At 39.8% G+C, this 26,814-nt stretch overlaps 1 protein-coding gene across 3 annotated transcripts in view; it reads right to left on the bottom strand.

Annotated features, from left to right (window-relative positions):
* Cfap61 (cilia and flagella associated protein 61) overlaps positions 1-26,814 on the bottom strand; it is a 257,942-nt gene that overhangs the window by 98,572 nt on the left and 132,556 nt on the right. For all 3 annotated transcript variants that reach the window (XM_015476914.2, XM_048811377.1, XM_048811378.1), the window contains 3 exons: positions 26,347-26,474; positions 6,933-7,031; positions 882-1,050 (listed from right to left, as the gene is read on the bottom strand). In XM_015476914.2, the coding sequence (XP_015332400.1) occupies positions 882-1,050; positions 6,933-7,031; positions 26,347-26,474 (396 nt within the window). The remainder of the gene's footprint in view (positions 1-881; positions 1,051-6,932; positions 7,032-26,346; positions 26,475-26,814) is intronic.

Raw genomic sequence — 26,814 nt, 5'->3', positions numbered from 1 at the left:
TCCAGAGGCAGCGCCTAGGGATAGGTGTTTTCAAAGCACCCCAGGGGATCTCGATGTGCAGACAAAGCAGGGAACATTGCTAAAGTGACTGCTCACCACATGCAGTAACAGCGCTAGTACTGAGACTCTGTCTGCTCCTTCTCCTGGCTTGGGAAAAGTAAAGAAAGCATACATGCATTGAATCCACCACCATGCATGAGACAGTCTAATTGAGATCCCATCCTTGAGTTTTAAAACAATGTATTTTCATGGGAGAGAGACTGTATTGTGGGCCACAGAAAATGCTAATGTGTACCAAGAAGTGGGAATATTAAAATCTGCTGCCTGAGACATGAACAGCTTCGGTTGAATCCAGCAATGCCGTATTCAAATGTGGCTTGAGAGATTAATCAAACGGGAAGCATGGTCACTGGGAAAGCAGTCAATCTGATTTCCTAGTTTTATAACTGAGAGACAAAATAAAATAAGGGTTGACAGAAGGTGCGCATGTTTGAAATACTTTTGCGTGAGTGCATTGCCACAGCCAAATGTTAGCCTCTTGAGGCATAAATTAATTTACCACAAATGCGTGCCTGGTTGTGTCTGGATTCTGCTATGGTGAGCCATTAAGTGTTAGACTTTGGGACAACAGCTTAAGAATGACATTTCTCCAACTTGCTGTGATTTTTATCCTGGAGCAGAATGTTTTTCTTGGAATGGGTTTCTGGGAGGGTTTGCGGACACAATTCTGGTCATGTGCGCAGGCCTTGAAGAGCGCTTTTATGAATATAGAGTGGCAGCTGTCCGGGCAAGAAAGGATGCTCTTTACCCAGAGAGCATGTGCCCCAGTAAACACATTATCCGTGGAGATCTCCAAACACATCCCATGTGCACAGCCTCACCTGGTACTGCTGCCCGGTACAGAGGATGAGGTGGTCGTACAGCACGATTTGGTCCTTGGAAACTATTACATGCTTGGCTGCTCGGTCTATGCCAGTCATTCTACCAACCACAACATTAACCCAGGAGCACAGTGACATCAATGCATAATCTTTATCATTAAAACAGTGGCTGCAAAGAGAGAAGCTCCATAAGTGACATTTGAGCAGCTGACAGCGGGCATTAATTAGACATCTGTTGAGCTGGTTCGAGTCCCCTAGTGAGCCAAGTCTGTGCTCTTGCTGTGAGTTTACCAGGATGGATGCTAGGAGATTTTTCGTTTTGAAACACTTAGGCACAAATTGACATCTTCCCATTAAAACTAAATTGTTCCACCTGGCTTAGGCCAGTCCACAAGGAAAAAGGGGTGTGTGTGTGTGTGTGTGTGTGTGTGAGAGAGAGAGAGAGAGAGAGAGAGAGAGAGAGAGAGAGAGAGAGATCACTTGTACACTTTCTTCTGCAAAGGGAATGAGGAAGAAGAAAGTAACATCATCGAGTGTTATTTTTGCTATTTTCCTATTTTGCTAATATTTTTCAGTCAGTGACTTGTTCTTAGAATTAATGTATGGTTTCATGTCAAAAAAACAAAGCGCATTTTATTTAAAGAAATTTTCAATGAGGGAATTACATTCACAGCAAGAACAATCACTGGAGACTTTTGGGATTCACTCTTCAGGGCAGTGGTGCTTTATATTGGGTGCACTTGTAAGTACACCAGGTCCAGGGTGACTGTTAATGCTGGGGCAGCGTACTGGTGGCAGTGTGGACTTTCATTTTCTGGGTTTTGTTGAGTTTGGGCACTCTCCTCTAATGTGACAAAAATGGGTTTCTTTCAGCTTTGGGTTTATTTAAAGACTTTTTATGAGGGGTGTTACTGGAACTTTCTGAAAGGTTTAACCTTGTGTAAATGACCTTTGTAATGATCCTGTTCTGAAGATGGACAGTCTCAGGTGACAGGATAGTGTTTCATTTAAAATTAGGCTAGATGATCTTTTCCAGAAAGAACTATGCCAGGTCTGAGTCCCTGCTCTTCTGCCAATGAGCCTAGACTTTGGGAACCCTGTGTCCCCAGTTTCTTCACCTCTCAACATGGGGCACTTAGCCCACCCTCCATGCACAGTAAGGAATGAACATGAGCATGTAGGAGATGATATTTTGTCAAGTGGGATGCATATGTGAAGGGTACTATTTGAAATAATATTAATGGCACATAATCCTGTTTACTCTATTTGGAAGAAAACAGGGTTCTGAAGTGGTAATGGGAGAACATTTTTTTCTTTTTGATCCATACATGAGTCTGGTTTCACCACACAAAGAGAATTCTAGTAATGGATGCACATTAGACCCTGTTACACAGCCCTAGAAAGAGATGGGAGCTCTGGGCTTTGTATCTCTCTGTGAAACAACACTTAAAAACAAGAAAATTTCTCCTTAATAAAAAATAATAATAATAATAATAAAGAAAATCAGGGGCTGGCCTGTCACAGGAAAAATAATGGATAGGGAGTTGAAATTCTTTTAAAAAGCCATTTTGATAGCTTTACAGAAATACAGGAAACTTCACTGGTTTTGTACATTCATGAGAGACCCACAAAGGATTGTTCTAGTTATACAATCTCTACTGTAAGCTGTCCAAGATGAGGAAAAATTAAACATAGTTAGTGTCCAGGGATTAGTCTTATGAGGATTTACTCAAAGATAAAAGCTCTCAGGGGAAATTTGTGAAAGGCTAAGACAATACTATTTTTAATGATGGTAGGACGGCAGTGTTGATAATGTCAGAATGCATATTTCAGACTTAAAATTTGAAGCTCTGTCCAGTGGGAACTGGTACTCGAACACCGATTTTCAGGAACCTTTACTCAGATGCAAAAAGAAGCATTGAAGGTTGTGGGATGCTTGCTTTTGCAGTCTGTTACTACTTGAATGACATTTCTTATGTTAAAATCTCACAGTGTAAGGGATTGCTGTCTATTGTGAATATTACTATCCATCTGGACCTTCTTTAATTTCTCCACAAGGGAAACTATAAGCAAAAAAATTTTCCAAAATTATTTCCTATGCAGAGTAAATAAGCCTTAGGATTCTAACACAGGAGGGACTCCCTCCCAGCTTGGTGATGCAAGACATACTCCTGCCAGGGTTCTCTGGAAAAGAAAGAACCAAAAAAAGGCGCATCAGTGAAACTTCATGTTGTCTCAAGTGAGCTTGACCCTGACTTGAAAGTAATATGAAAGGGGGTTGAGACTGTAGCTCAGTGGTAGAGCACTTGCCTAGCATGTACAAGGCCCTGGGTTCAGTCTCCAGCACCACAGGGGCAGAAATGTGAAAGGTTGTCTTTATAGAAAACTCTGGAGCCAGAGAATGAGAAGGGGGAGCGGGAAGCAGATATGCAGGAAGGGGAAATTTCTGGAAGAAGGCATAAATGAGGAGCGGCCTGCTTGTTCAATGTTGTAGTGCCCCCAGACCTGGTGGGCAGGAGACTTAGCCAAAGCTCCAGGTGCACAATTAGAAGCCAACTCCGGGGGAGCCAATAGAAGTCAGTGGAGACCTGCACCTCATGGAATCAGAACATTCAGAAATGGAAAAAACCTTAGAGGTTTTCAGAGAGTATTAATTGTGACATTCTTAGAAGAAGGACTGTTACAATTAACTTTCAATTATGCACGGTTGACTGTCCAATTAGTGGCTTCTCCTCCTTCCTGTTTCTCCTGCTTTCCTGCTGCTTCCCTTCAGCTGTGCTCTGGGCATGTCATTTGCACCTCCATCAGTGGTGGACAGAGTGGGGCAGGGGGCTTGGGGTGGACCAAAATGCTGTGCAAAAAAATAATAACTATAATAATGGAGCAAAACACTAGTTAAGAACAAGTTCAAAAGTAGTATTCGGAATGAGGAATTTAAATGATTAAATTTATGGATGTTGTTTGTCCTTGTTGTTTTTAAACTCCATAATCAGAGAGAATTTCCTTTATTCTGGTATGAGGGCCATCTGAAGGGAACATCCTGTTAACAGGCTTCCAAGAGTTAGGATATTATGTAGTGGCTCATATGGACGGATGTAGCTGTTTGGTGCCTGTCTTATTATGATTGAGGGAATGCCTGCAGTTCTTTGGAGGCAACATTGGTATATTCCACATCATGTAAAGAAAAAACATAGTTTTAAAATGCAAATTATATAACATTCAGAAGGATTTCAGTAGCACTAAAAATAAAACAAAATAAAATAGTGCAGAGTAAGGGGAACTAGAGTAAGTTGAAGTGTTGGTTGCAAATGAATGGGGTTGTCAGGGTAGACTTCATGGAAGATGTAAAATTTCAGAGAAAAAAAGCAAAGACCCCAAGGTGGACCAGCTTCTTGTGTTTGAGGGACATTAAAGTTGTTGATAGGGCTAGTGTGTAGAGAAAAGAGTAAAAAGTAAAAGATGATGTCAGAGAAGTAGATAGGAACAACAGACTTTAGTTTCAGAACATTCTAGAACTTTCTGTGATAATGAAAATGTTCTGTAGCTAAGCTAGTATGGTAGCCACTGCCATATGTGGCTATTTTGAGCTCTTGAAACATGGTTAATGTGATTGAGGAGCTGAATTTTTTCATCTCATTTAATTTTAACTAATTTAAATTTAAATAGCCCCATGTGGCTAATAGCTGCTCTCTTGGACAGTGCAGTTCTGGGCCGTAAGGAGTTGACATGATCTGAGTCACATTTTTGCAGTGTTGCTGTGGTGACTGTGTTGAGAATGCAAAGAGGCAAGGACAGAAGCTAGGACATCTGGGGTATGGGTCTTACACCCATCCTGCAGGGATCAGACAGGGATCTTCAAAATGAACAACTTCTACCTAGGTACTCAGTCTGCCTATGCAGTAGTATAACATCAGCAGAAAGTCCTTTATACCATTCTTTCCTATCACACTCTAACCTGGGGATGGATAGAACTTATACCAAGCTGGTTGCATTAAAACTCTTCTTAAATCAGCCTCCTTATATCAAAGAAAACATTTGGCATTTGGTTTTTTGGGATTGGCTAACTTCACTTAGTATTATCTTCTCTAACTCCATCCAGTTATCTGCAAATGCCATGATTTTATTCTCTTTTATTGCTGAGTAATATTCCATTGTGTATATATGCCACATTGTTTTAATCCATTCATCTAATGAAGGGCATCTAGGTTGGTTCCACATTTTACCTATTGTGAATTGTGCTGCTATAAACATTGATGTGGCTGTGTCCCTGTAGTATGCTGTTTTTAAGTCTTTGGGGTATAGACCAAGGAGAGGGATAGCTGGGTCAAATGGTAGTTCCATTCCCAGATTTCCAAGGAATCTCCATACTGCTTTCCATATTGGAGGCTGATTCATAGTGGGATAGGGAGAGGGAGCATGGGAGGATAGACAAACTCTAGATAGGGCAGAGGGTGGGAAGGGACAAGAGGAGGCATGAGGTTATAAATGATGGTGGAATGTGATGGACATTATTATCCAAAGTACATGTATGAAGACACGAATTGGTGTAAATATACTATACTTTGTATACAACCAGAGATATGAAAAATTTTGCTCTATATGTGTAATAAGAATTGTAATGCATTCTGCTGTCATATATAAATAAAAATAAAGACAAAAACAAAAACCAACCAAACAAAAAATTTCCTGCACCAAACCTTCTTTTGCACTCTATGGGTAGCAGTGGTGGAGAGGGTCTTTCAAAGAGACTTTGAACTTGAGCTCTGTGTAAAAGCCTGAGCTAGGAAGTGTAGTGCTGAAGTAGTTCATAATGGTGCCTAAGACCCAACTGCTCAGTTTTCAGGGATTTTGTTAAATATTTGTTAAATGTAGACATTATTGAAACTTAAATTATGTAATCATACAATTAATTATATTTTGTTAAAAATAAAACAAATAAGCCAGGTGAAAAAAAAAAAGAAAATATCAGGAAAAAAAAAAACACCTCTTCTTAAGACATCAATAACACTAGTATTTTCTGGGAGTCATATAGTTTAGAAAGAGGGAAGGTGTGATGGAGGAAAAGAGAATGTCCATTGTATCGATTCTCTATTCTTGGCCAGAATTTTTTAACAAAAATTCCAGGCAGCACATCTTAATCATACACTTTTCACAATTAAAAGAACCAAAGCTCAAAGAAGTGAAATCCTTCACTCAGACCCTTAGTAGTAAGGGCAGGATCTGAATCCACATCCTCCTGGCTCAAATCCTGTGTCCTTTACTGCTCTGTAATGGCAATCTTCCAAGAAAGAAAAAAAAATATCAAAGTTTAGAGTCTGGTAAAGGTATTAGTTCAAAATGAGCCTTATTCTTCTGGCAAAGAATCTATGGTTTTTCCTCACTGTTTGAAGGCAAAGCAAGTTTTTGAGGAAAGAGGAAAGAGGGTCCTTTCATCATAGATTCTGAAATGAACTGGTCCCCTGAGAGGAACAATTTCCTTAACTCTTCACTAAAAAAAATTGGGAGATTGTTTCTAGAGGCAGGAATCCTAATATTTCTGTACTAATGTTTTGATATAGAAAATTAAAATCAGTGGAAGCTGTGTGATAATGGAATAGTACTTTCTAGAACAGATGTTGTCAAATAATGATCCTATTGGGATGAATACAATAGAGCTTGCCTAGACCGGCATTGAAGGTGCCCAGTCAGCACCTAATTACAAATGGTGAAGTGGGCATGAGACCCAAGCCCTACTGAGGTGCCCTGTCAGATGCAAACATAGTCATCAAGGTCCATTGACCCTGTAGGGGTGGCTGGGTCCATGGACTCCACCCCAATTGTTGGAATAGGGCAACTGGCTTCTCACAGATACAAAATGGTGGCCCCAAACTGCCACTCTGGACCATTCTCTTGGTAATAGGTTTGAATTTGTATTTCTTAAGTAATGCTGAACACTAGGAGAAAAGTCTTTCACTTTCCTCTTCCCAATCTGAAATCTATTAGATACCATAGAAAAGACTATGCATGGATTACAGTTAGGCCTTAGAATGAAAAATCAAATAGAATCCATACTTGGTTGCCAGAAACTTTCTTTGTTCATTGCCCAGAAGTTTTTTCCCTGGGAGTCCATGAGTTGAAATCAGGGTGAGATTATTAAACTTCAGGTGAGAACTAAGGAGAAAAAAAAGAGGAAAAGAACAAAGAGAGGTTTAACAAGATTCAGTGGAAGTTTATTATAATTCAATTTAACTTTATTTCATGTGTCATTCAACTGTTGGATTTTTCTTTGAGGATAGCAACTCTTTTTTTACACAAACCTTAAAATAGAACGATTTAAATGAAAAAAAGGAAGATGGCATTGGAGCTAATTGCAGAAATTCCAAGAGCTACACATGGTATAATGGCAGACGCTGTTTAATTTTTTTTTAAGTTTGCTTCCCAAAGTGAAACAGAATAAAATCCACAAATTGAGAGGAGGGAGATCAATTTGTATAAATTGATGCAAAGCTTGATTTCAAACTACCACTAAGAAACTGTTTAAAATCCTGCTGAGTACTTAAAATCATTCATGTTGCATGTGTTATTTCCTCCATTTAATCCTCACAGCAATACTATAAGGTCAATAATATTTTATCCCTATTTTATCAAGTGCAACTGAGGCACAATGACTTGGCAAAGCCATACTGGGCACTGTCTGGCTCGATGTCCTTTCACTTAACTTTTGTCCATACAGTGGCCCCTCAGAATACAAAAGAGATTAGTTCCAGGAGTCCCCAGCAGATAGCAAAATCTGCAGATGCTCAAGTCCCTTATATAAAATGGTGGAATGTTTGCCTACAAAATAACCTGAATTTCTTCCCGTGTACTTTAAATCATCTCTGGATTACTTATAATGCCCAGTACGATGTAAATGCTCTGAAAATAGTTATTATACTGTACTTTCAGGAAACAATGACAAGGTAAAAATCTGTACATGCTCAGGATAGTAAAAAAAATTTCTCCCTAAATATTTTCTGCCTGAGGTTATTTGAATGTGTGGATGCAGAACCAGAGGATGCTGGTTCATCCAGAGGATGCACTGCCCTGGAGACCCTCAAATTGTTGAGAGGAATCCATAGATCATCTCATTCCCACAGGTCAATGTTAGATTTATTACTTCAAGATGCATATAGTTATTCAAATAAAAATACCAAAGTATCATCTAGGAGAAAATTCTAGGGGCCTCCTTCTAAGAGTGAAACTGCCTTAAATACATCAAGCTTTCTAGAGTCCAAGGCCCATTCCTAGACATTATCATAGAAATTAATCTTCAAGACCATTTATGCTGGAGGAGTGGGGGCATGGCGGGTAGTTCATGTGTAAGAAAATCAAGGTTGGAAACGGTTATGTAATTTGCTGAAGGTCAGAAACTCATAAGCAGCAGGGGCCAGTAAAGAAATTCATCCCTTCCAACTCGAAGCAGCACCCTCTCCACGCACCCAAACCTCCCTCTCTAACCAGTCCTACAGGTTACAGGTAGTTTTAAGCAGTGTGTCCAACACATGTAAGTGGTAGCTTCTAATAATTCACATGCGTAAATCTGGTGCTGTGGTGCACACCTGTAATCCCAGCAACCCAAAAGGCTATATGACCAGTTAAGTTTGAGACTAGCCTCAGGAACTTCATGAGGCTCTGTCTCAAAATAAAATATAAAAAGGGCTGAGGATGTAGCTCAGTGGTAAATAGCTCCTGGGTTCAATCCCCAGTACCAAAACAAAACAAAAAACAACAACAAAAGCAACATCAAAACTCACATGCTTAAGACTTAAGACTTATTCCATATATACCCTTCAATGTCTAAAATATTCCTGCTGGGAGATGCGGTTGTGGCTCAGCAGTGGAGTGCTTGCCTCACACGTGTGGGGAACTGGGTTCCATCCTCAGCACCTCATAAAAATAAATAAACAAAATAAAAGTATTGTGTTCATCTACAACTAAAAAAACTATTAAAAAATATTCCTGCTGTAGATTTGCCCTCTGCTAAGACTCGGCAAGATTTTATGGGTGAGCTGATCTTTTCATAGGATCCTAGTTGATGAGAAAAAAAAAAAAAAAAAANTATATATATATATATATATATATATATTCCCGCCCTCCCCAATATCTTTTCTTAGTTCACCCAACTCCTTTCAATCAACCAAATGCTGAAAAAGAAACCTTCACCAAGTCAGAGGAAAACACCTGCCCTCCTTTGCCATGAGGAGATTGGAAATTTTCCAAATGTGGAAATGCTATCAATTTACTGACAATCTGTTAAGTAGCACTAAAAACAGGAGACTTTTGCTGATGGCCCAGGCTGGCAATGCAATAAACTCAACTGCACCTGACATTTAAAAATAGCTAAATATTATGAAAGGTTTTGCTCTAAAGTCTCTAAGGATGGGTGTCATTTAAGAATGAATATTCTTATTTGATATGAGGAAAACCAAGCACATCTTATCCTCTAATAATAAGAATAAAAATTTTGAATATCTTCAAATAACATAAAGGTCACAATTAACCCCAGCTACTTATAGCTGCCAGTCTGAAAGTGCACAACAATGACAAGCCTTGGATTTACCACCTTCTAATGGAAAACACAAATAATAAGAAGAATGTGTCTACACTCAAAGGCAGTTAAAAGTTATCCTGGTTTTGGGTTCCATGTGACCAAAATGGGGTTTGTGTTATACTAACAGTAGTTGTTTACAGACCCCTTTTATAGCTCTATGTGAATAAAAGGCTTAGTGGTTATGTAGCTATATCTTTTACTACACAAACAATCCCTTTGGTACTGAATAATTTGAATTATCTAACAACATGGATCAAATGACTTATAGATTGCCAAATTACCACATTGTATCATCCTGAATTATGCTATTGTACAATTAGAAAATTTCCCCAAAGAGAAAGGTTTTTGAAACAATCATCTGTAGTAATATAGTAAAAAGATTTTTTTAAGGGAGAGGAGTATTTTCTATATAAAAGAACCAGCTCTGCACTTTTTTCTTTAGCCCTAGTCAAATTCCTTTTGTAGTTTTCATTGTAGATCTTCAAGTTCCCTATTATAATCTTTCTTGTTTCTGCAACTAATTCTCCTTCCTCCTTCTCAACTGAGCACATCTCCTACACAAACCAGTCCTCAGTTCCCCTACACTTCCCTTCACGCACTTGCAAGAACATTCTTCCATTCCCAGCTTCAGAAGGGAGGTATCTCCCCATTAACACTGTCTCCTCTTCAAATTCCTCACCTCTCTCTCCAAATCCCTATACCAGCCCATTTCTGTTACAGCGAGACTTAATAAACTAGTCTAGTGCTGATACAGTGGATCTGTGAAGCCAACAGGGACCATGGCCCCGTTTCTCTACATCTCCATGTGTGGTTTCCATTCCCAAGGCCACCCCAGGTGATTGGAGCTCCCCTCCTGAAAGTTCCACATGTCCAATTTGTTTATATTACGAGAACTCAGTGACATGGCCACATGCAGAAGCAAAGGAGGCTGAAAAATGCAGTTTCTTAAACACTGTTTTTTTTTTTTTTTCCCCAAAACCACATGGCCCACAGTTCTGTCACTGAGGACAAAGTGCAGAATGAATACTGAGAGGCAACTGGAAGTTCTTACTTACAGTGACTCCTGAAGGAAGAATGAGGTGGGGATGAGAGAAGATCCTCATTAATCAGGATCCAGGCCAAAAAAAATAAAAAAAAAAATAGATGGTAGACTCCACAAAGTCAGACTGAATGAAAGCAGGAGGCATTGTACAGGGTTACAGGAACCAAAAGGACAGAGAGTTATCCATGGACTAGTAACAGTGGGATGCCATTACTGATCCTAAATCGAAAGGAGGATTGGACGGAGAAATGGTGAAGGCTGGGGTCATGCAGGCTTCCCACCAAGGAACTGTGTCCAACAGAATATGTTATCTGAGACAACACTGTCCTAAGGGTCTCTGATGATTTTTTTTTCTTTTGACAGAGTGTTATGGTTTGGCTTATGAGGTGTCTCCCCAAAGCTCATGTGTGAGACAATGCAAAAATATTCAGAGGAGAAAGGATTAGATTATGAGAGCTGTAATCTAATCAGTGGAGTGTTCCACTTGAATGGATTAACTGGGTAGTAACTGGGCAAGTAGGATGTGGCTAGAGGAAGTAGGTCACTTGGGGCATGCCTTTGGGGTTTTTACGTTGCTGCTGATGAGTGGAGCTCTCTCTCTGCTTCCACCACCAAGCCTTTATGCCATGATGTTCTGCCTTACCTTGGACCTAGAGCCATAGAGTTGGCCAACCATAGACTGAATCTTTGGGACTATGAGCCAAAATAACCTTTTACTTTTGTAAATTGTTCTTGTTGGGTCACAGTGATGCAAAAGCTATCTAAACCCAGCTCCTCCTCATTGTCCTATCCCTAACCAAGCTCCCTATCGGTCTTGTGCACATTTTCCAGGGTGATGCCATCTACCACCATTCCTTCATCTTGCATATTTTCTATAATGTACTCTTGGATACTATAATAATGTTTATTCTGAGATATAGACCTAATTTCTAAATACTCCAATGTCATCTCAAATTTAATGTGTTCAAAATTAGGGTGCTCCAGGGACATCATAAATACAAAGCTCTTTGCAGCCCCAATCCAACTCTTTTTAAAGCTTTATCAAAGCCATAGCTAACTAACCACTTCTCAAGCTATGAATCTGAAGGCCTGCACTCAGATTCCTATAATCCTTCCAACTTTCCATATTGGTCATCATGCCCAATCACTTTTACCTTGTCCATATCTCTTAAATGCCGCCCCCACCCCCGCAATCATTCCTGTGACACATTGCTGTAGCTCACCATCTGGCTTAGAGAAATAGTATCTGGGTTAGTTTCCCTGGCACAAGTCTCTCTATTCTTCCCCTCTCCCACACAGCTACAGCTACTGGAAACCTCTTTTTAAGTTAAATCAAATCTCAATGGTTTTGGCTTTGAAATTCCTGTCTTTGCTTACTATCTTGGTAGCAGCAGAGCCCAGCGATTAAGATCATGGGTTTGAGAGTCAGACTTCCTCAGCTGGGCTCCCAGCTCTAGTACTTTCTAGCTTTCCTTTTGTTTGTTTGTTTACCTTGGGCAAGTTATTTAACCTTGCTGTGGCTCATTTTCTTCACCTATAAAAGGAGAAAAAAATACAACCTAATGCTTCATAGGGGTGCTGAAAAAATTAAATGAAATCATATCTGGAAAACATTTAGAATATTGCCTGCTTCATAGTAATTTTTGATGGATGTTAACTATTTTTATCACCAAAATATGAAGTTCAAGTTCATTAGCATGGTGCATGAGGTTCTTACAGTCAGGACCTCATTGACCTCCCCAACTTTATTTGTGACCTTGTCACTCATTGAAGGTTCCTACCTTTCATATAAAAGGCCATTCTTTTATATGAAAATGACATCAGTGATTTTCTTTTTTCCTCCAACCTTGTGTGTGTGTGTGTGTGTGTGTGTGTGTGTGTGTGTGTATGTGAGAGAGAGAAAGAAAGAGAGAGACAGAGACAGACAGACAGAAGACAGACAATTGGGATTGACTCCAGAGGTACTCTCTCACTGAGCTCCATTTCCAGTCCTTTTTTATTTTGACACAGCATCTTGCTAAATTGCCCAGACAGGCCTTGAACTTGCTATCTTCCTATCTTAGTCTCCGTAGAAGATGGGATTACAGGTGTATGCCACGTGCCCAACTTTCCAATCTCATATTTTGGCTAAGATAGTACTTACTGTAATCTGATTTAGCAATATCCAAAGATTTAATTTCCTAAATCTATCACTATTGGTCCCAAATCATGAAGCTTATAATCTATAATACTAATAGATTCTAGCTCTTCTGAGGATGAAATGTTTAAGATTTTACATTTGATTACCTACAAATATTCAAAAAGTTCACACAGATAGAACAGTGGGTCACAGGGTACAGCATGGCTTTGAGCAAGCATTATATAAAATGGCCAAACAGCACAGTCACAGAAAAAGCACAGCTCTCAGATGTGATGGTGTTGGCTTAATGTATATAAACAATATTTAACATCATTGTGAGCACTGTGCTCCAAAATCAAAGGTCACCATATTATGGGGGAAAAGAAGTTCAAGTTAAGAGCTCAAGCCAATGAAACATTAAGCAAGTGCACCTGCATTTTTGCAGTAAATAATTCCAGTGGGGATTTCATGTTGCTGTGGATACAAAGGGAGGAACAGCTCAAAGATACTTGTAAAGCAGGGAGGGATTAGGGTATCCAGGGAAATAAGTAAAAGGTATTACATTTCATTCCACGTTTCAGGAGGGCAGCTACAAAATCAGGTCTAAACATCCTTATCCTTCAAATAAAGAGGGTCACTTTGCCAATTTATTGGGAACATGAAGAAAGAAACATAAAACTTTTCACGTTGTTTGTCCTTCTGGGCAGTAGAGACCCATTAATCTGCTAGGCAATCTGCTCAGCATTTTTAATTTTTTTGCCGATATATATATACATACATATATCTAACTATCTACATCTATATGTAATGTATCTATATTTTATGGTGTGGCAAAGGCAGCCAAAGCTACTGATTTAATTAACATGTTTAATTAATGTTTCATTTGAACAAGTAGATGATGTAGAGAAAAAATAATTACTATGCATAATCTCAACACCTTAATTTGATTTATTAAAACTTCCGCTTTCAGAATTGTCCAAAAGAGTGACAAAATATTTGCTAAATGATGATAAGTCCTAGCTCAAGATTTGACTGGATATTTTACTGGTCAAAGAATAGCTCAGATTTAGTTCAGCCTTCAAGAGGTAAGATAATGGGACACAATTAATAATAAAATGCTATGGATGGGGGTGAAAAGTTGGGAGTTACAAGAACTTGTACTATTAGAAGAAAAACTACAACAAAACAAATCAGAAGAAAATATTTAATAGAATAGAAAATAGAGCAGAATAATAGAATCTCAGTTTTTCCCTTAAAAAATTAACTTTTTTTCAGTATTTTTTCCTTTCCAGATCACAAAAGAGACTTTTTGACATGTCTTAGGGCACTTAGTTCATTTTTGTTTTGCTAGTAAAAATGACCTAGTGGCTACATCTATGGCCACAAAGCTGTCAGTAATGGCCCACTCTGAACTTTGGGGGACATCAAAGAGAGAGATCCAAAGAGAAGGAGAGGATTCCGAGAACATCTAGATGAAGGTAGAGGGTTTGCAGGATGAAACATGTTAGCCACTCTCTCCCTGATCCTACTTCTCTCTTCTCTTGGGTGCCATCTTTTATGGTGGGTCAGAGCTCCCTGTTCTCATCAGTCCCTGTAGGAACCAAATGGGACCTAGAGAAAGGGGATAAGGAAAAGATCTCCTAAGCCTTCCTTGAGCCAAAGCTTGTGACTTAGGTCAGGGATCTGGAATCAACACTGGACCCAACATTACGAATAAGTATCTTCTTGGAGTGATCTAGGTGCTCTGAAGAGCCCCATGTACCAGGTAGGGGAGGGGCATGGCAGCCAGGGCAAGTGTCTGTGGCAAATATTTGGGGATTCAGAATCTCAGATGAAAAGCTTATGTCTTTGCACAAAAGCATCACATAAATCCTTACTGAAAAAAAAAAATAGGTAAGTGCTATGTTTGAAATGTCAATTGAAAAATGGGAATGAGATTTGAGAGTTTTGGCAAAAGAGAATCAAATGAATTTGAGCATTTATAATTTAGGGGAATTGATTAATGATGGTTTTATATATATTTGCAGGAGAACATTGGACATTTATATATACTAAGCATATACAAGATAGAAATACCAGCATGGCAGCTGTAAAAGACAAGTCAGAAGAAATGGCAAAACACAAGCTACTAATCAATCAGTTTCAAAAGACCAAATAACAACGCATCGTGGGAATTAAAAAATGAGTGACATTAGTTCTGGTGGGGAAGGATGAGGAAGGGCTTTATGTTTTGTGTAAATGATGGGCTATTTATAAGGCTTTATTAGCACCATATGGGAAGGCTTCCCCATGTCTTGCAGATATTCCTTTTTGGGCCTCCATTCTTACCAGTGATAGTTTAAGCTAGGGCTTTGTGAAATGCTCTCTACTAGGTCCAATTGAGTACGTAATGACTTCAGCTATATAAAACTAATGATAACTTAATAATTAGGCCTGGTAAACCCTAAAGTAATGATGTGACAGAACTTACATGATTTGTAGATAATTAGAAAATGTGGTTTGGAAAACCAGCCCATAAAAACAATTTAGCCCCAATGAACAATTATAGAAGGAAATAATTTCCTTCTAGATAAGACTGCCAATTTTGAGAAAATGTTTACAGAAATGGTTTCCCCAACCCAGGTGCATTTCAGAATTATCTGGGGAGTAGTCAAAAATATATATTTCTTGATCCCACCTTAGTCCCACTGAATTGCAACCCCAAGAACAGGAGTCCTGGAAATTATACTTCTGCAAACCTTTCCAACCCCACCTGGGTGGGGAATAAGTGGAACTTGCATATAATCTATTGCTTATGGAAAGATTACTCCTCATTAGCCTTAATATCTAGGAAGTTGGTTTCACACACAGCATCTTTCTCCACTACACATTCTTTAAAAAAAGGGAAAATTTCAAAGCATTTTTTTTTAATTTTTGAAACCCAAATACTTTATTATGTTAGTAGTATTGTATTATTTCTTTGCAATCTTAAAAGGAATATAGTTAGAAACAAGCACATGGTCAGTAGACGGCTTGGCCTGGTCTAGATCACACAGTGGTTCACAGAACTCTTGCTTTACAGAGAGGATGGCCACATGTTTTGGTTGGATCTTTAATGTCCCCCAAAAGTCCTTATGCTAAAGGCTGCATTATGTGGTGCTACTCGGATGAGGTGGAACCTTTAGAAGGTGGGTAAGGATGGGAGGAAGTTACTGAGGATAACCTTGAAGGGGATATTGGGATTCCATCACCATTCTCTCTCTCTTTTTGCTTCCTGACAGCCATGGGGTGAGCAGCTTTGCTTTATTCTGGGATCCTCATGATGATGTTTTACCTCCCCACAGGCCCAAAGCAATAAGGCCAAAAGACCATGCACTGAAACCTCTGAAAACCATGAGCTAAAACAAACCTCATCTTTCTTTTAAGTTGATTTTCTTGGGTGTTTTGTCATAGCAACAGAAATCTGAACAATATACCAAAATAAATATGTATACCAATGGTACAGAATAGAGGACACAGAGAAAAATCTACCTAAGTACAGTTATCTTGTACTAGACAAAGGCACCAAAAACATACGTTGGCAAAAAGGTGGCCTCTTCAATAAATGATGCTGGGAAAACTGGAAATCCATATGCAGCAAAATGAAATTAAACTATTATCTCTCATCATGCACAAAACTCAACTCAAAGTGGATCAAGGACCTAGGAATTAGACCAGAGACCCTGAACCTATTAAAAGAAAAAGTAGGCACAGATCTTCATCATGTCAGATTAGGTCCTGACTTCCTTAACCAGACTCCTAAAGTGCAAGAAATAAAATCAAGAATTAATAAATGGAATGGATTCAAACTAAAAAGCTTCTTTTCAGTAAATGAAACAATCAATAATGTGAAGAGAGAGTACACAGAGTGGGAGAACAAATTTACTACATGCACATTAGATAGAACACTAATTTCCAGGGTATATAAAGAACTCAAAAAACTCAACACCAAAAATAAAAAATCCAATCAATAAATGGGCTAAGGAAATGAACAGAAGAAGATATACAATCAATCAACAAATATATGAAAATATGTTCAACTTCTCTAGAACTTAGAGAAATGCAAATTAAAACTACACTGAGATTCCTTATCAATCTAGTCAGAATGGCAATTAGAAAGAATACAAGTAACAATAAATATTTGCAAGGATGTGGAGAGAAAGGTACACTCATACATTGCTGGTGGCACTGCAAATTGGTACAACCACTACGGCAAGCAGTATGGAGATTCCTTAGAAAACTTGGAATGGAACCACAATTTGACCCAGCTATCCCACTTCTTAGTCTTTACCCAAAGGACGTAAAATCAGCATACAATAGTGATGCAGCCACATCAATGTTTATAGCAGAACAATTCACAATAACTAAACTGTGGAAGCATCCTAGATGCCCTTCAATAGATGGATGGATAAAGAAACTGTGGTATATATACACAATGGAATATGACTCAGCCTTAAAAGAGAATAAAATGATGGCATTTGCAGGTAAATGGATGGAGTTGGGAGAATATCATGCTAAGCGAAGTAAGCCAATCCCCAAAAAGCAAAGTCCGAATGTTCTCTCTGATAAGTGGATGCTGATCCAAAATGGGGGGCGGGGACATGGGAAGAATGGAGGAACTTTGATTGGGCAAAGGAGAGGGAGGAGAAGGTAGGAGGAATGGGGGCAGGAAAGATGGTGGAATGTGATGGACATCATTACCCTAGGTACATGTATGACAGCACATATGGTGCAACTCTACATTGTGTCCGTCTAGAGAAATGAAAAAGTGTGCTTCATTTGTGTACAATGAATTGAAATGCATCCTGCTGTCATATATACCTAACTAGAACAAATAATTAAATAAATGAATAAATGTTTTAAAAAGAAATCTGACCAATATACCACCTGTCACCTCTATTGAAGGTCCCCCATTTCTGCATATTCAGGACAGGCTCTTTCTGTGTTTTCTCTCCAAATTGCCACTTAACATCAAATGGTATGTGTTGAGGGGGGCAGTTTGACATCTCCTAATTGCCTCAGAATGTAATGGATGAGTGTTATATCCTTAATCCCTCCTCTGCAGGTAAGAGAGAAAATGGTTGGTGGGTTCAGAGCTGAAGAGGGGAAGTGAGGGTGCACAGTCAAGGGTTTATGATCTCCTTTGTCTTTGGGGGAGTGAGACTGCACATGAGAAAGGTGGGGATGATGGGGCTGGCACAGCCAAGATCACAATGGCATGATGCATTGAAGATGGAGGGGATCCCTGGAAGGATTATGAAAACACAGATAACTGGGCCCATTCCCAGTTCCTGATGCAGCAGGTCTGGGGTGGAACCTGAGAATTCGTATTTCTAACAGGTTCTGAAATGATGTTGATGTCAGTGGTCCAGAGATGACACTTTGGGAACCACTAATGTAGAGGTAGAAGTCTGAGAGGCTCCAGGGGTTTGAGGAGCTCAAGAAAGAAGAGCAGAGTCGAATATGTTTCTATGAAGGATGGAATATGATCTAATTAAATATTTGAGAGACACAAATGAAGATGTAAATTTTTGTTGTCTTGATCTTTTTTTTTTTTTTTTCTTTTAAGGCAGCAGAACTTTTGGTCTTGGGATAGGAGGTATAGTCACAGCCTCCTAAAACTTACATGATAAACTTGAAATCACTGGCAGAACAGTGAAGCCCAAGCATGTCAAGATCAAAGTTTGCAATGTCTTCAGATATCAGGAAAAGGCCTGAGAAACATGCATGGGTGGCCTATTAGGCAACAATGATCAGTTGGAACCTCTGAAAAGACCAGGATATGGTCTCTAAAAATGTTAACAAGCATGGTTCACAGGGCTCTGGGCATTCCTTAGTTTGGGTCAACAGTTAACAGGGAAGTGGTCCATCTGATTTTCTCTAAAGTCAAGAAGTTTTGCAAAACAGAAATACCACAGAATGTTGGGTTATTTGCTTGGTCCTCTAGATGTTAAAACAGAAATGGTAGCTATTTTAATAAAGCTTCAGGGGAATGTCTCACAAAGGGTCAGATGCAATCCTTGTCTGGAAACAACTCTGACTCACCTCCAATCTTTAGAGGAAAGCATCTTCCACACTGAGAAAACTCTATCACCTCAAGTCATTTCCCTCCTTTGAAAGTCAATGCTCAGCTCCCACCAGGGATCTATTCATGCAAATTAGTGGTTGGTGCCAAGTATTAAGTGGTAGGCATTTTGATAGATACTTTGCATCTGTTACCTAATTTAACCTTCATACTAGTATAGAAGAGGAATTCTGGGGTGTTTTCCCCATTGCACGGGCTCATAGGTATTGAATAATTCTCCAGGGCTCCATTAGCCATGGAGAGTACTGACTGTCTCCCCTACACCCCAACACAATGGTTCTCAGACTTAAGTGACCTTTAAGGTGTGAAAGCACAGACCCCTGGGCTCCATCCCCAGGTTTCTGATTCAGTCTTTACTAGGGTAAGACTTGTTGAGTATATATACCTCAAATAGGTCCCAGATAATGCTGAAGGTGCTGGTCTGCAGATTATATTTTGAAAACTACTGATCTAACCATACCTCTCTCCCAAAGTAGAAAGAGTACTGTTGTTTGCCAAGACAAAGTCCCCAAATGCCATCTTTTACTAGCAAAGGTTTCTGGTAGTGTAGTATACCTGGGGTTCTCTTTACAAATGTAAGAATGCCACAAAAGCCTCTAGACACAACCTTCTTCTATAACCTTCATTTGTTTTTAACCACTTCTGTCTATGCCCACATGCTTTGGTAAAGGCTAACTGTGAGATTATTGATGAGAGAGAAGAAATAAACCAGGGAAACTAAGGGATAGTAAACTTGTTCAAGCAGATGCTGTTGGGCCCACCTGCATTACCTTGGCTCATCTGCTCACCTGCAAATGATACCATCAATGCTTTCCTGCCTCTCTCTGCACAGGACATTTTCTGACCATGGAAGCTGGAAGAACATGCCAGAAGAATAGCCCAGGCTGACTATTTAATCACCAGGGCAAGAACTGGTGGCTAAAGAACACCCCAGCTTCCTTACCCCTCTGATGGACCATTCTCAGGATGGAGCCTCTGCCCATATTGGTGACCCACTGATAAATGCTTTACTATTATTATTATTATTATTATTATTATTATTATTAATACGACTACTACTACTACTACTACTACTACTACTTTTTGGCTATCCTTCCTTCCTTGTCTCACTATCCTATTCTCTCAGTTCCTTAGGAGTACTCCAAACTGAACTACTTGCACCCAAATTCTTTGTTTTCAGCTTGGTTTGAAGGAATGCAGACCAAGACAGGTAGTAATGTTATCACTGAATATTATCCAATAGCAAATGATGAACACTAAGTAGGAGATTATGCTGCTTAATTTTGGGCACCTGGTTTGCATCTTGTGCCCACAAAGATTCTTACCTAACATTCTTAATTCTAAAGAATCTCTGCTTATGCTTATGCTGCTTAATTTTGGGCACCTGGTTTGCATCTTGTGCCCACAAAGATGCCTACCTAACATTCTTAATTCTAAAGAATCACGAAGAACCACCCCCCCACATGTGCAAAAAAAAAAAAAAAAAAAGACAATAAGCCAACCTCCTCTTTGCAAAGAAGGCTTAACATCGTCCCCAAAGAATTGCTTTTCTTTTGTTCTGGGAGTTCTAATTTAGGTATTATGAGTGAAGTTACTCTGATAGGAATAGAAGTAGATAATTTCATTAAGTGAATATACTTTTATTTAACACTAATTATATTTAAATATTGGAATCAGATTAGGAAACCCAGTTGTGATTAGCAACACCGGGGAATATTCCTGGTCATTATTTTCTGATGGCAGAATGTCAAGTCACTCTATTGGGGGTGTGGGAGTTGTAGGGTGAGGCTGAGCCTCAGTGCTTGACATACTCCTCCCACCTCTGGTCCCCCTCCCCAGCCACCTGACAGGCCTCTGCATCAGTCCCTGAGGATCTCCCACAACACTGCGGCAAGATGCAGCCTGCCTGGGGTTGCTGCCTGCTCCCTGGGCTCCATGGAAAGTGGGCATGTGTGTGCCACCATCCTTGCCACCAAGCTGCTTTTACCCTGGTGTAAACAGGGCAGTCAATGGGAACACAGCCCTTCAATTCATGTGGCAGAGACCCACAGGACAGGACAGTCACATTCACCAACCTGTTCCTGGGGGTTTAGCTCTGAGATCAGCAAGGAAGCTCTGACTATTTAATTAGTCACCTAATTAGCGACAGGCCACGCTGAAGGTTTCAAATGTCCTCAGACAAATGTAAAGATAAAAAGCTTAATTAAGCCGCCAGCACTAGGCGGGCTGCTGCCAGTGCCCACAGCTGTGCCGGATATTGTGCGGAACCGTGCAGCCAGATAACAGGAGTTTTGGGCTTTGGGCTGCAATCGGGGCTTTGAAAACATGCCTGGCCAGTTACGAACTATTCTTATGCACCTCAGTACACTCAACCAGATGAGGGACCACAGTCTAGGTTGGGAAAATTCGTGATTTCAACCTTTGGTGAGATTATTTGGTCATTTTTTTGAGCAAAATTTCCTCGGTATGGAAGTGGAAGGCAATGTGGGCTTGGGTTTACAACGCCCACCGGCACTTCCTGTGAATCAAATTATATATTTCTCCAGTCACACAAAGGGTCATGGGGGCACCACCCAGGGCTGCTTTCAGACACGGTCTTCCCGTGATTCATTTGTGCATTTTTATAGTGCCATTTCAGGCTCTGCAAGAGATTCTTTACATAAGAATTGAATTAGGAAGGATTTTTAAATAAAGGATTAAAAGGAATTGCTCTAGAGTTAGAAGTAAATGCTGTAAGACAGAACCATAGAGACACATGTGTTAGAAGAGAATAGAATAAAAGCTGCTTCAGCCCAGTGAGTTTGTGCCTAAGAGATAATAAAGAAGCTATTCTTTTGTATAGTTATGGGGAAAAAATACGTGTTTGGGACTAAGGTTCTGAATGTCTAATAAGCTTCCAGGTGATACCAATGCACCTGGTCCACATACCACAGAGTGAGGAAGGAGAGTGTAGAAACAAAAGAGAAGTTCATAGACCTGGATCCTGTAGTTTGGTTTTTTCTTTTTTCTTTCTTTCTTTCTTTTTTTTTTTTTGTTGTTGTTTTGCTTTGGTACCAGGGATTGAACCCAGGGGTACTTAACCACTGAGCCACATCCCCAGCCCTTGTTTATATTTTATTTAGAGACAGGGTCTCGCTAAGTTGCTGAGGCTGGATTTGAACTCATGATCCTCCTGCCTCAGTCTCCCAAGGCACTGGGATTTCAGGCATGTGCCACTTTGCCCAGCCTGGAAACAGACCTCTTATTCCCTCGGAAAGGCTTTTAGACTTCATTAAAAAGCTCTCCTTCCAGAACCAGTGCTGCCTCTGCAGATGACATAAGCTCACCTGGGGATGTGGCTGTTGATCAAAGAATAGGGAGTTCACTCTTGACCTCTGCTAGGTTTGGTCAAGTTCCTAAGGTGGCAGCACCTTTAGGTTGGCACGACCTCAGGATCCTATGATGCAAACCTTCCTCAGCACAGATGAGGACAAGGCCACCCTTGGAGCCATATGCTTTCACACTGGTTGATGGCAGAGCTGGGCTTATAGCCAAGGCTAAGTTCTGTTTTATTTTTTTTTTTAATTTTTTTTCCAGGGGTGTGGTTTTTAAAGAAGTCTTATTAAAAGAAGTGCTGAGAAGAATAATGCATATGTAACACCCAGACTGCCTAAGCAAAAACTTTCTGTCTCTGAGATCCAGGACAGCCAATGGGTACCATTCATCAATCACAAGAACTGCAATTCTAAATAAGTCAGGTCCATCACTTGAATGTCTCAGGCATCATGAAGTACACCCATATTCACAGTAAAGATCTGTCTTTTCCTGTCCAATTCACTGGCTTCTACATCAAGGGGGAGATAGTGTTTTCTTCCTCTGTGTTCCCCACTTCAAGAGAACTGTCCTTCCCCAACTCAGCTCCTGACTCATTGAAAGGCTCACGACCCGGTAGGGCAAGTGATGGGAAAGAAGGCTGGGACACCTGGGCAGGTGGAGCCCACAGCAGCCCTTCCTTAGCTCTCTGCCAAGTTGTTTCTGCACAGCACCCTCAGAAGACAGATGTGTGAGACAAAGGGGAGGGAACAAACCAGCTGAGCCTCACCCACACCATGAATGACAACTTTCTTTCTTCAAGCACCAGAAGTCAGGGGCCTTCCTGGGGGTGATGGAGATTGCCTAAAGATCTGAGAGCAAGACCCCTGGCCACTGGGCCCAGTGCTAGAGGAGTCAGCAGAGCGAGGCCCAGGCCCAGAGAGGAAATAGAAGATAGGGACTCTGGTGTGTGTCTCTGGACAAATAAGTGCCATACATGTCACCTGGCCAGAAAGGCCCAGTCCTAGTAAGGACAGGATGCAGGGTGACTCGGAAGCCTGACAAAGACAAGAAGACATATCTGAGCAGATGTAACTGTGGATGAGTGACACCTGAGGACTAGAAAGAATGTTGTACTTTAAAATCAAAGTCCTAATCCTCAACCTCCATATTCCCCTGCCATCCCCCCAGCATGGAGTTTGCTTCCTTGTGTATTGGGTGCTGAGACTTGGAGCAAATCATTTCTGCTCTCTCAGAAGCACCTTAACACTGAGGATGGATGGATTTATGCAAGGACTACTACATTTGGTGTTCTTTTTAAAGAAGACCAAATGTACTTTGTAATTTCTTGCATGAAAATAATATAAGAAAAATGAATGTGCCTGTTGTGTCACCAGATGACAGAAATGCCAGTTTCTGGAAAAAGAGGTCACTGCACTGGGTCTCAAATGGATTTTTCCAGAAACTACGATCTACTTGCTGAGTCTAATAATGCAGCTCAAAAGTACAAGGAGAGTGATTTTTTAAAATCTTGCTTCCAAAATGTGGATTTAGTCCTCATTGGGACTCATTTCACCTAACGTTTGATGAAAACTACTTCTTCAATTTCATTCCAGTTAAAATCACGTATAAAATTTAGCTTAAGTGGCAACTAAACTGGTGAAGTAAAATATGCAGTAGGTTACTATGGTGATTGCTAATTTAAAATAATTAGAGAAAATAATGAGAAACTATTTCCTCTCTTAAGGATTACAGATCCGTAAACTGATACCAGTCTATTTTTAGTGTACATAATCTCTGTAATGATGATAAAGAATTATGAGTACTTTAGAATGCTTTAAAAAGGTCTTTCAGATTGGGGAATTCAATCAACCCGGTACTTATATCAAAATTTATATTTGTCTTTATTAAATTTAAGTCAATTCCATGAAAAGAGAATTGCATGTATATCTTAATGTAATCATTTAAAATAAAATTTTATGACTGAATATAAAGCCAAATTAAGATTTAAGACCTGTTTATAATCATTTCTTGACTCCCATAATTTCACAACTCCACCCTGATAATTCATCATTCAACAGTGGTTGCATAAGACTTGCTGTTCAGAAATCTTAGATGAAGGTACCCAACAGAACAAGCAAGCCTTGGTACAATATGGTACACACAGGAAAATAAATATGCCACATTACTTCTCATTATTTCATTCTTATAATGAAATATTGCCACAAACTGGCCACAATATTTAAGCATATGAACTCTACTGCTAACTTCAATAACAATATGTACTTTATTTCTGTTTAACAAAGGATATGTTCCAGAGAATTGAACAAATTGGCTAGAAACTGGGGAAAAAAAAAAAAAACCAACCAATTCAGTTCTTTGTTTATCTGGTTAATATGATGTCAAATGAGGAAAATCATCTGAAGAAAATCATCATTTGGGGTTAGCTCATCTCCAGGTTATCCAGACATAGGGCCACTGAGGGGTCATTTTCTCATTCCTTTTCTTATCCAGCCTCCCATGGGCCCCACCCATCATTCTTGGGCTCCTAACTTTGTTGACTTGGTGGGCTGCATCTCTCATTTAACTCTGAGCACCTGTAATTTTGAATAGTAGATAAAGTTTCTCATGTAATTTGAAGTAAATGATTTGGGGGAAAATTGGCTTTGTGTGGGTGTACGTGCACGCGCAGTGCTGGGGATTGAAACCAGGGCCTGGTACATGCTTGGTCAGGGTTCCTACCCCTGAGGTACTCTGCCAGCCCCCAAACTGGGCTTTTTACATTCAGAGTTCTGTGGTCTCTCAAAGTCTTTAAAAACATCTATGAGAATCTGAAAGAGTAAACGAGGAATAGTTAATATGTACAGGGGTGCAGCTGAATAGAAGGAACAACTTCTAATGTTCTATAGCAGGGTTCAGTAACTATGGTTGACAACAATTAATTGTGTATGTCCAAATAGTAGAGAGGATGTTGAATGCTCTCATTAGATATGCCAATTACCCAAATCTGATTATTATATAAGTGTATAATATACCACATAAATATGTACAACTACTGTGTCAATTATAACTAAATTACACTTTAAAACAGAGTAAAAGAGGAAATTGAGTCTGAGAGAGGTTAGGCCACACACCAGGTTTCCATGTCAGGTCCTAGCGATGCCAGGGCATGATCCCAAGTTCTTGGACTTGAACCCAGGGTTCTTCCTTATAAAGAGGTGCTGAAATCCAATGAGCAGATGGAGAGAGATTGGAAAAGCTGGGAATTCTGTGGAATCACCTATCAGGAAAATGGGCTCTGAAAGGAAGGCTGATTTAGTGCCATGGGGTTAATGAGAACAGCATCAGGAGAGATGTGCAGGCCTCCAGCTTCTTTAAAGGGTTTTACTCTGATCTTCATTGAAGGGTTTTACCCAAACTAACTGGTTGGAAGAGAGGTCCTTGGTAGCACACCACTTTTGAATGCCAATTTTTGATGCATGAAGTCAAAACTAGCTCCCAAACCTGATTATCTGGAGTACCTGTTCAGAACCGATTACAGACTCCTCCCAGGAGTTTCTGACTCTGCATGTTTGGTGTTGATTCTGAGAATCTGTATCTTTCTTTAAAATTTTAATTTGTTGTATATGACAGCAGAATGCATTACAATTCATATTACACAAATAGAGCACAGTTTTTCATATTTCTGGTTGTACACAAAGTAGAGTCACATCATTTGTGTCTTCATACATGTACTTAGGGTAATAATGTCCATCTCATTCCACCGCCTTTCCTACTCCCATGCCCCCTCTCTTCTCTTCCCTCCCCTTTGCCATATCTAGAATTCATCTAATCCTCCCATGCCCCCCCACCCCCGCCACCGACCACATTATGAATCAGCATCCTTAAATTGGAGAAAACAAGAATCTGCACCTTTAACAGGTGTTCCAGGTGGCTCTTATGATCTGGACAGTAATGGAAACACTCATATAGAAGGGATCCAGAAACCATTTTTCTGGAAACAGGCAGTACCTATTTTAGGCATTGTAGGATATATGGTCTTGTTGTAGCTACTCAAATCTACCTCTGTAGCATGAAAATGACCACATATACCACTTAAATAAATGAGAGTGGCTGTGTTCCAATGAAGTTTCATTCACAAAAACAGGTGGCAAGTCAGATTTGGCCTGGGGGCTATCATTTGCTACCCCTCCCCAAGTTAGGATATTCCCCCGATTCACTAATCCACCTAGGCAAAGTTGTGTGGTGACAGACATACTCAAGTCTGGCCTGTCAAGGGACTCTCTTAAGGTGTAGGAAGAGAACTGTTATAAATAAGTAAATATAACAAAAACAACTCACCAAAATATCAATGTCTCTAGGAAGGAAATTCCCACAGTGGATGCACCAACCACAACAATCCTGGCATTGACAGTTATTTTGGGTTCCAACGTTAGTTTTCTGTTTGTGTGGTTCAAGGCATAACTCAACTAGAAGAAAAGAGTACAGAGACACTGAGAAAAATGTAGCTGAGTCAGCAACCCCAGATTGTAATTATGTGGAATCATTTAATGAGAATATCACTGGCAAATCAAACCTAAAAATGCCCATGTGGCAGCCAAGGCAAAATATAGGGAAAGTATTTTTAAGAAATTAATGGGAGAATATATTAATGCCTAACACACACAAACACACACACAAAAATTGTGCTTGATTTGGATGATATTGTTTCATTGCGGAGAGACGTTTCCTGCAGAACTGAAATGCTTAATGATTAGAGATAACAAGGCAAAAAATCCTACAATTACACAACCAAGCCACTTCCTAAGA

Source organism: Marmota marmota, unplaced genomic scaffold (assembly GCF_001458135.2).
Source record: "Marmota marmota marmota unplaced genomic scaffold, marMar, whole genome shotgun sequence".
Classification (NCBI taxonomy): Eukaryota; Metazoa; Chordata; class Mammalia; order Rodentia; family Sciuridae; genus Marmota; species Marmota marmota.
Note: the sequence above shows the minus strand (reverse complement) of the source record. Positions and strands in the feature narration are given on the sequence as shown.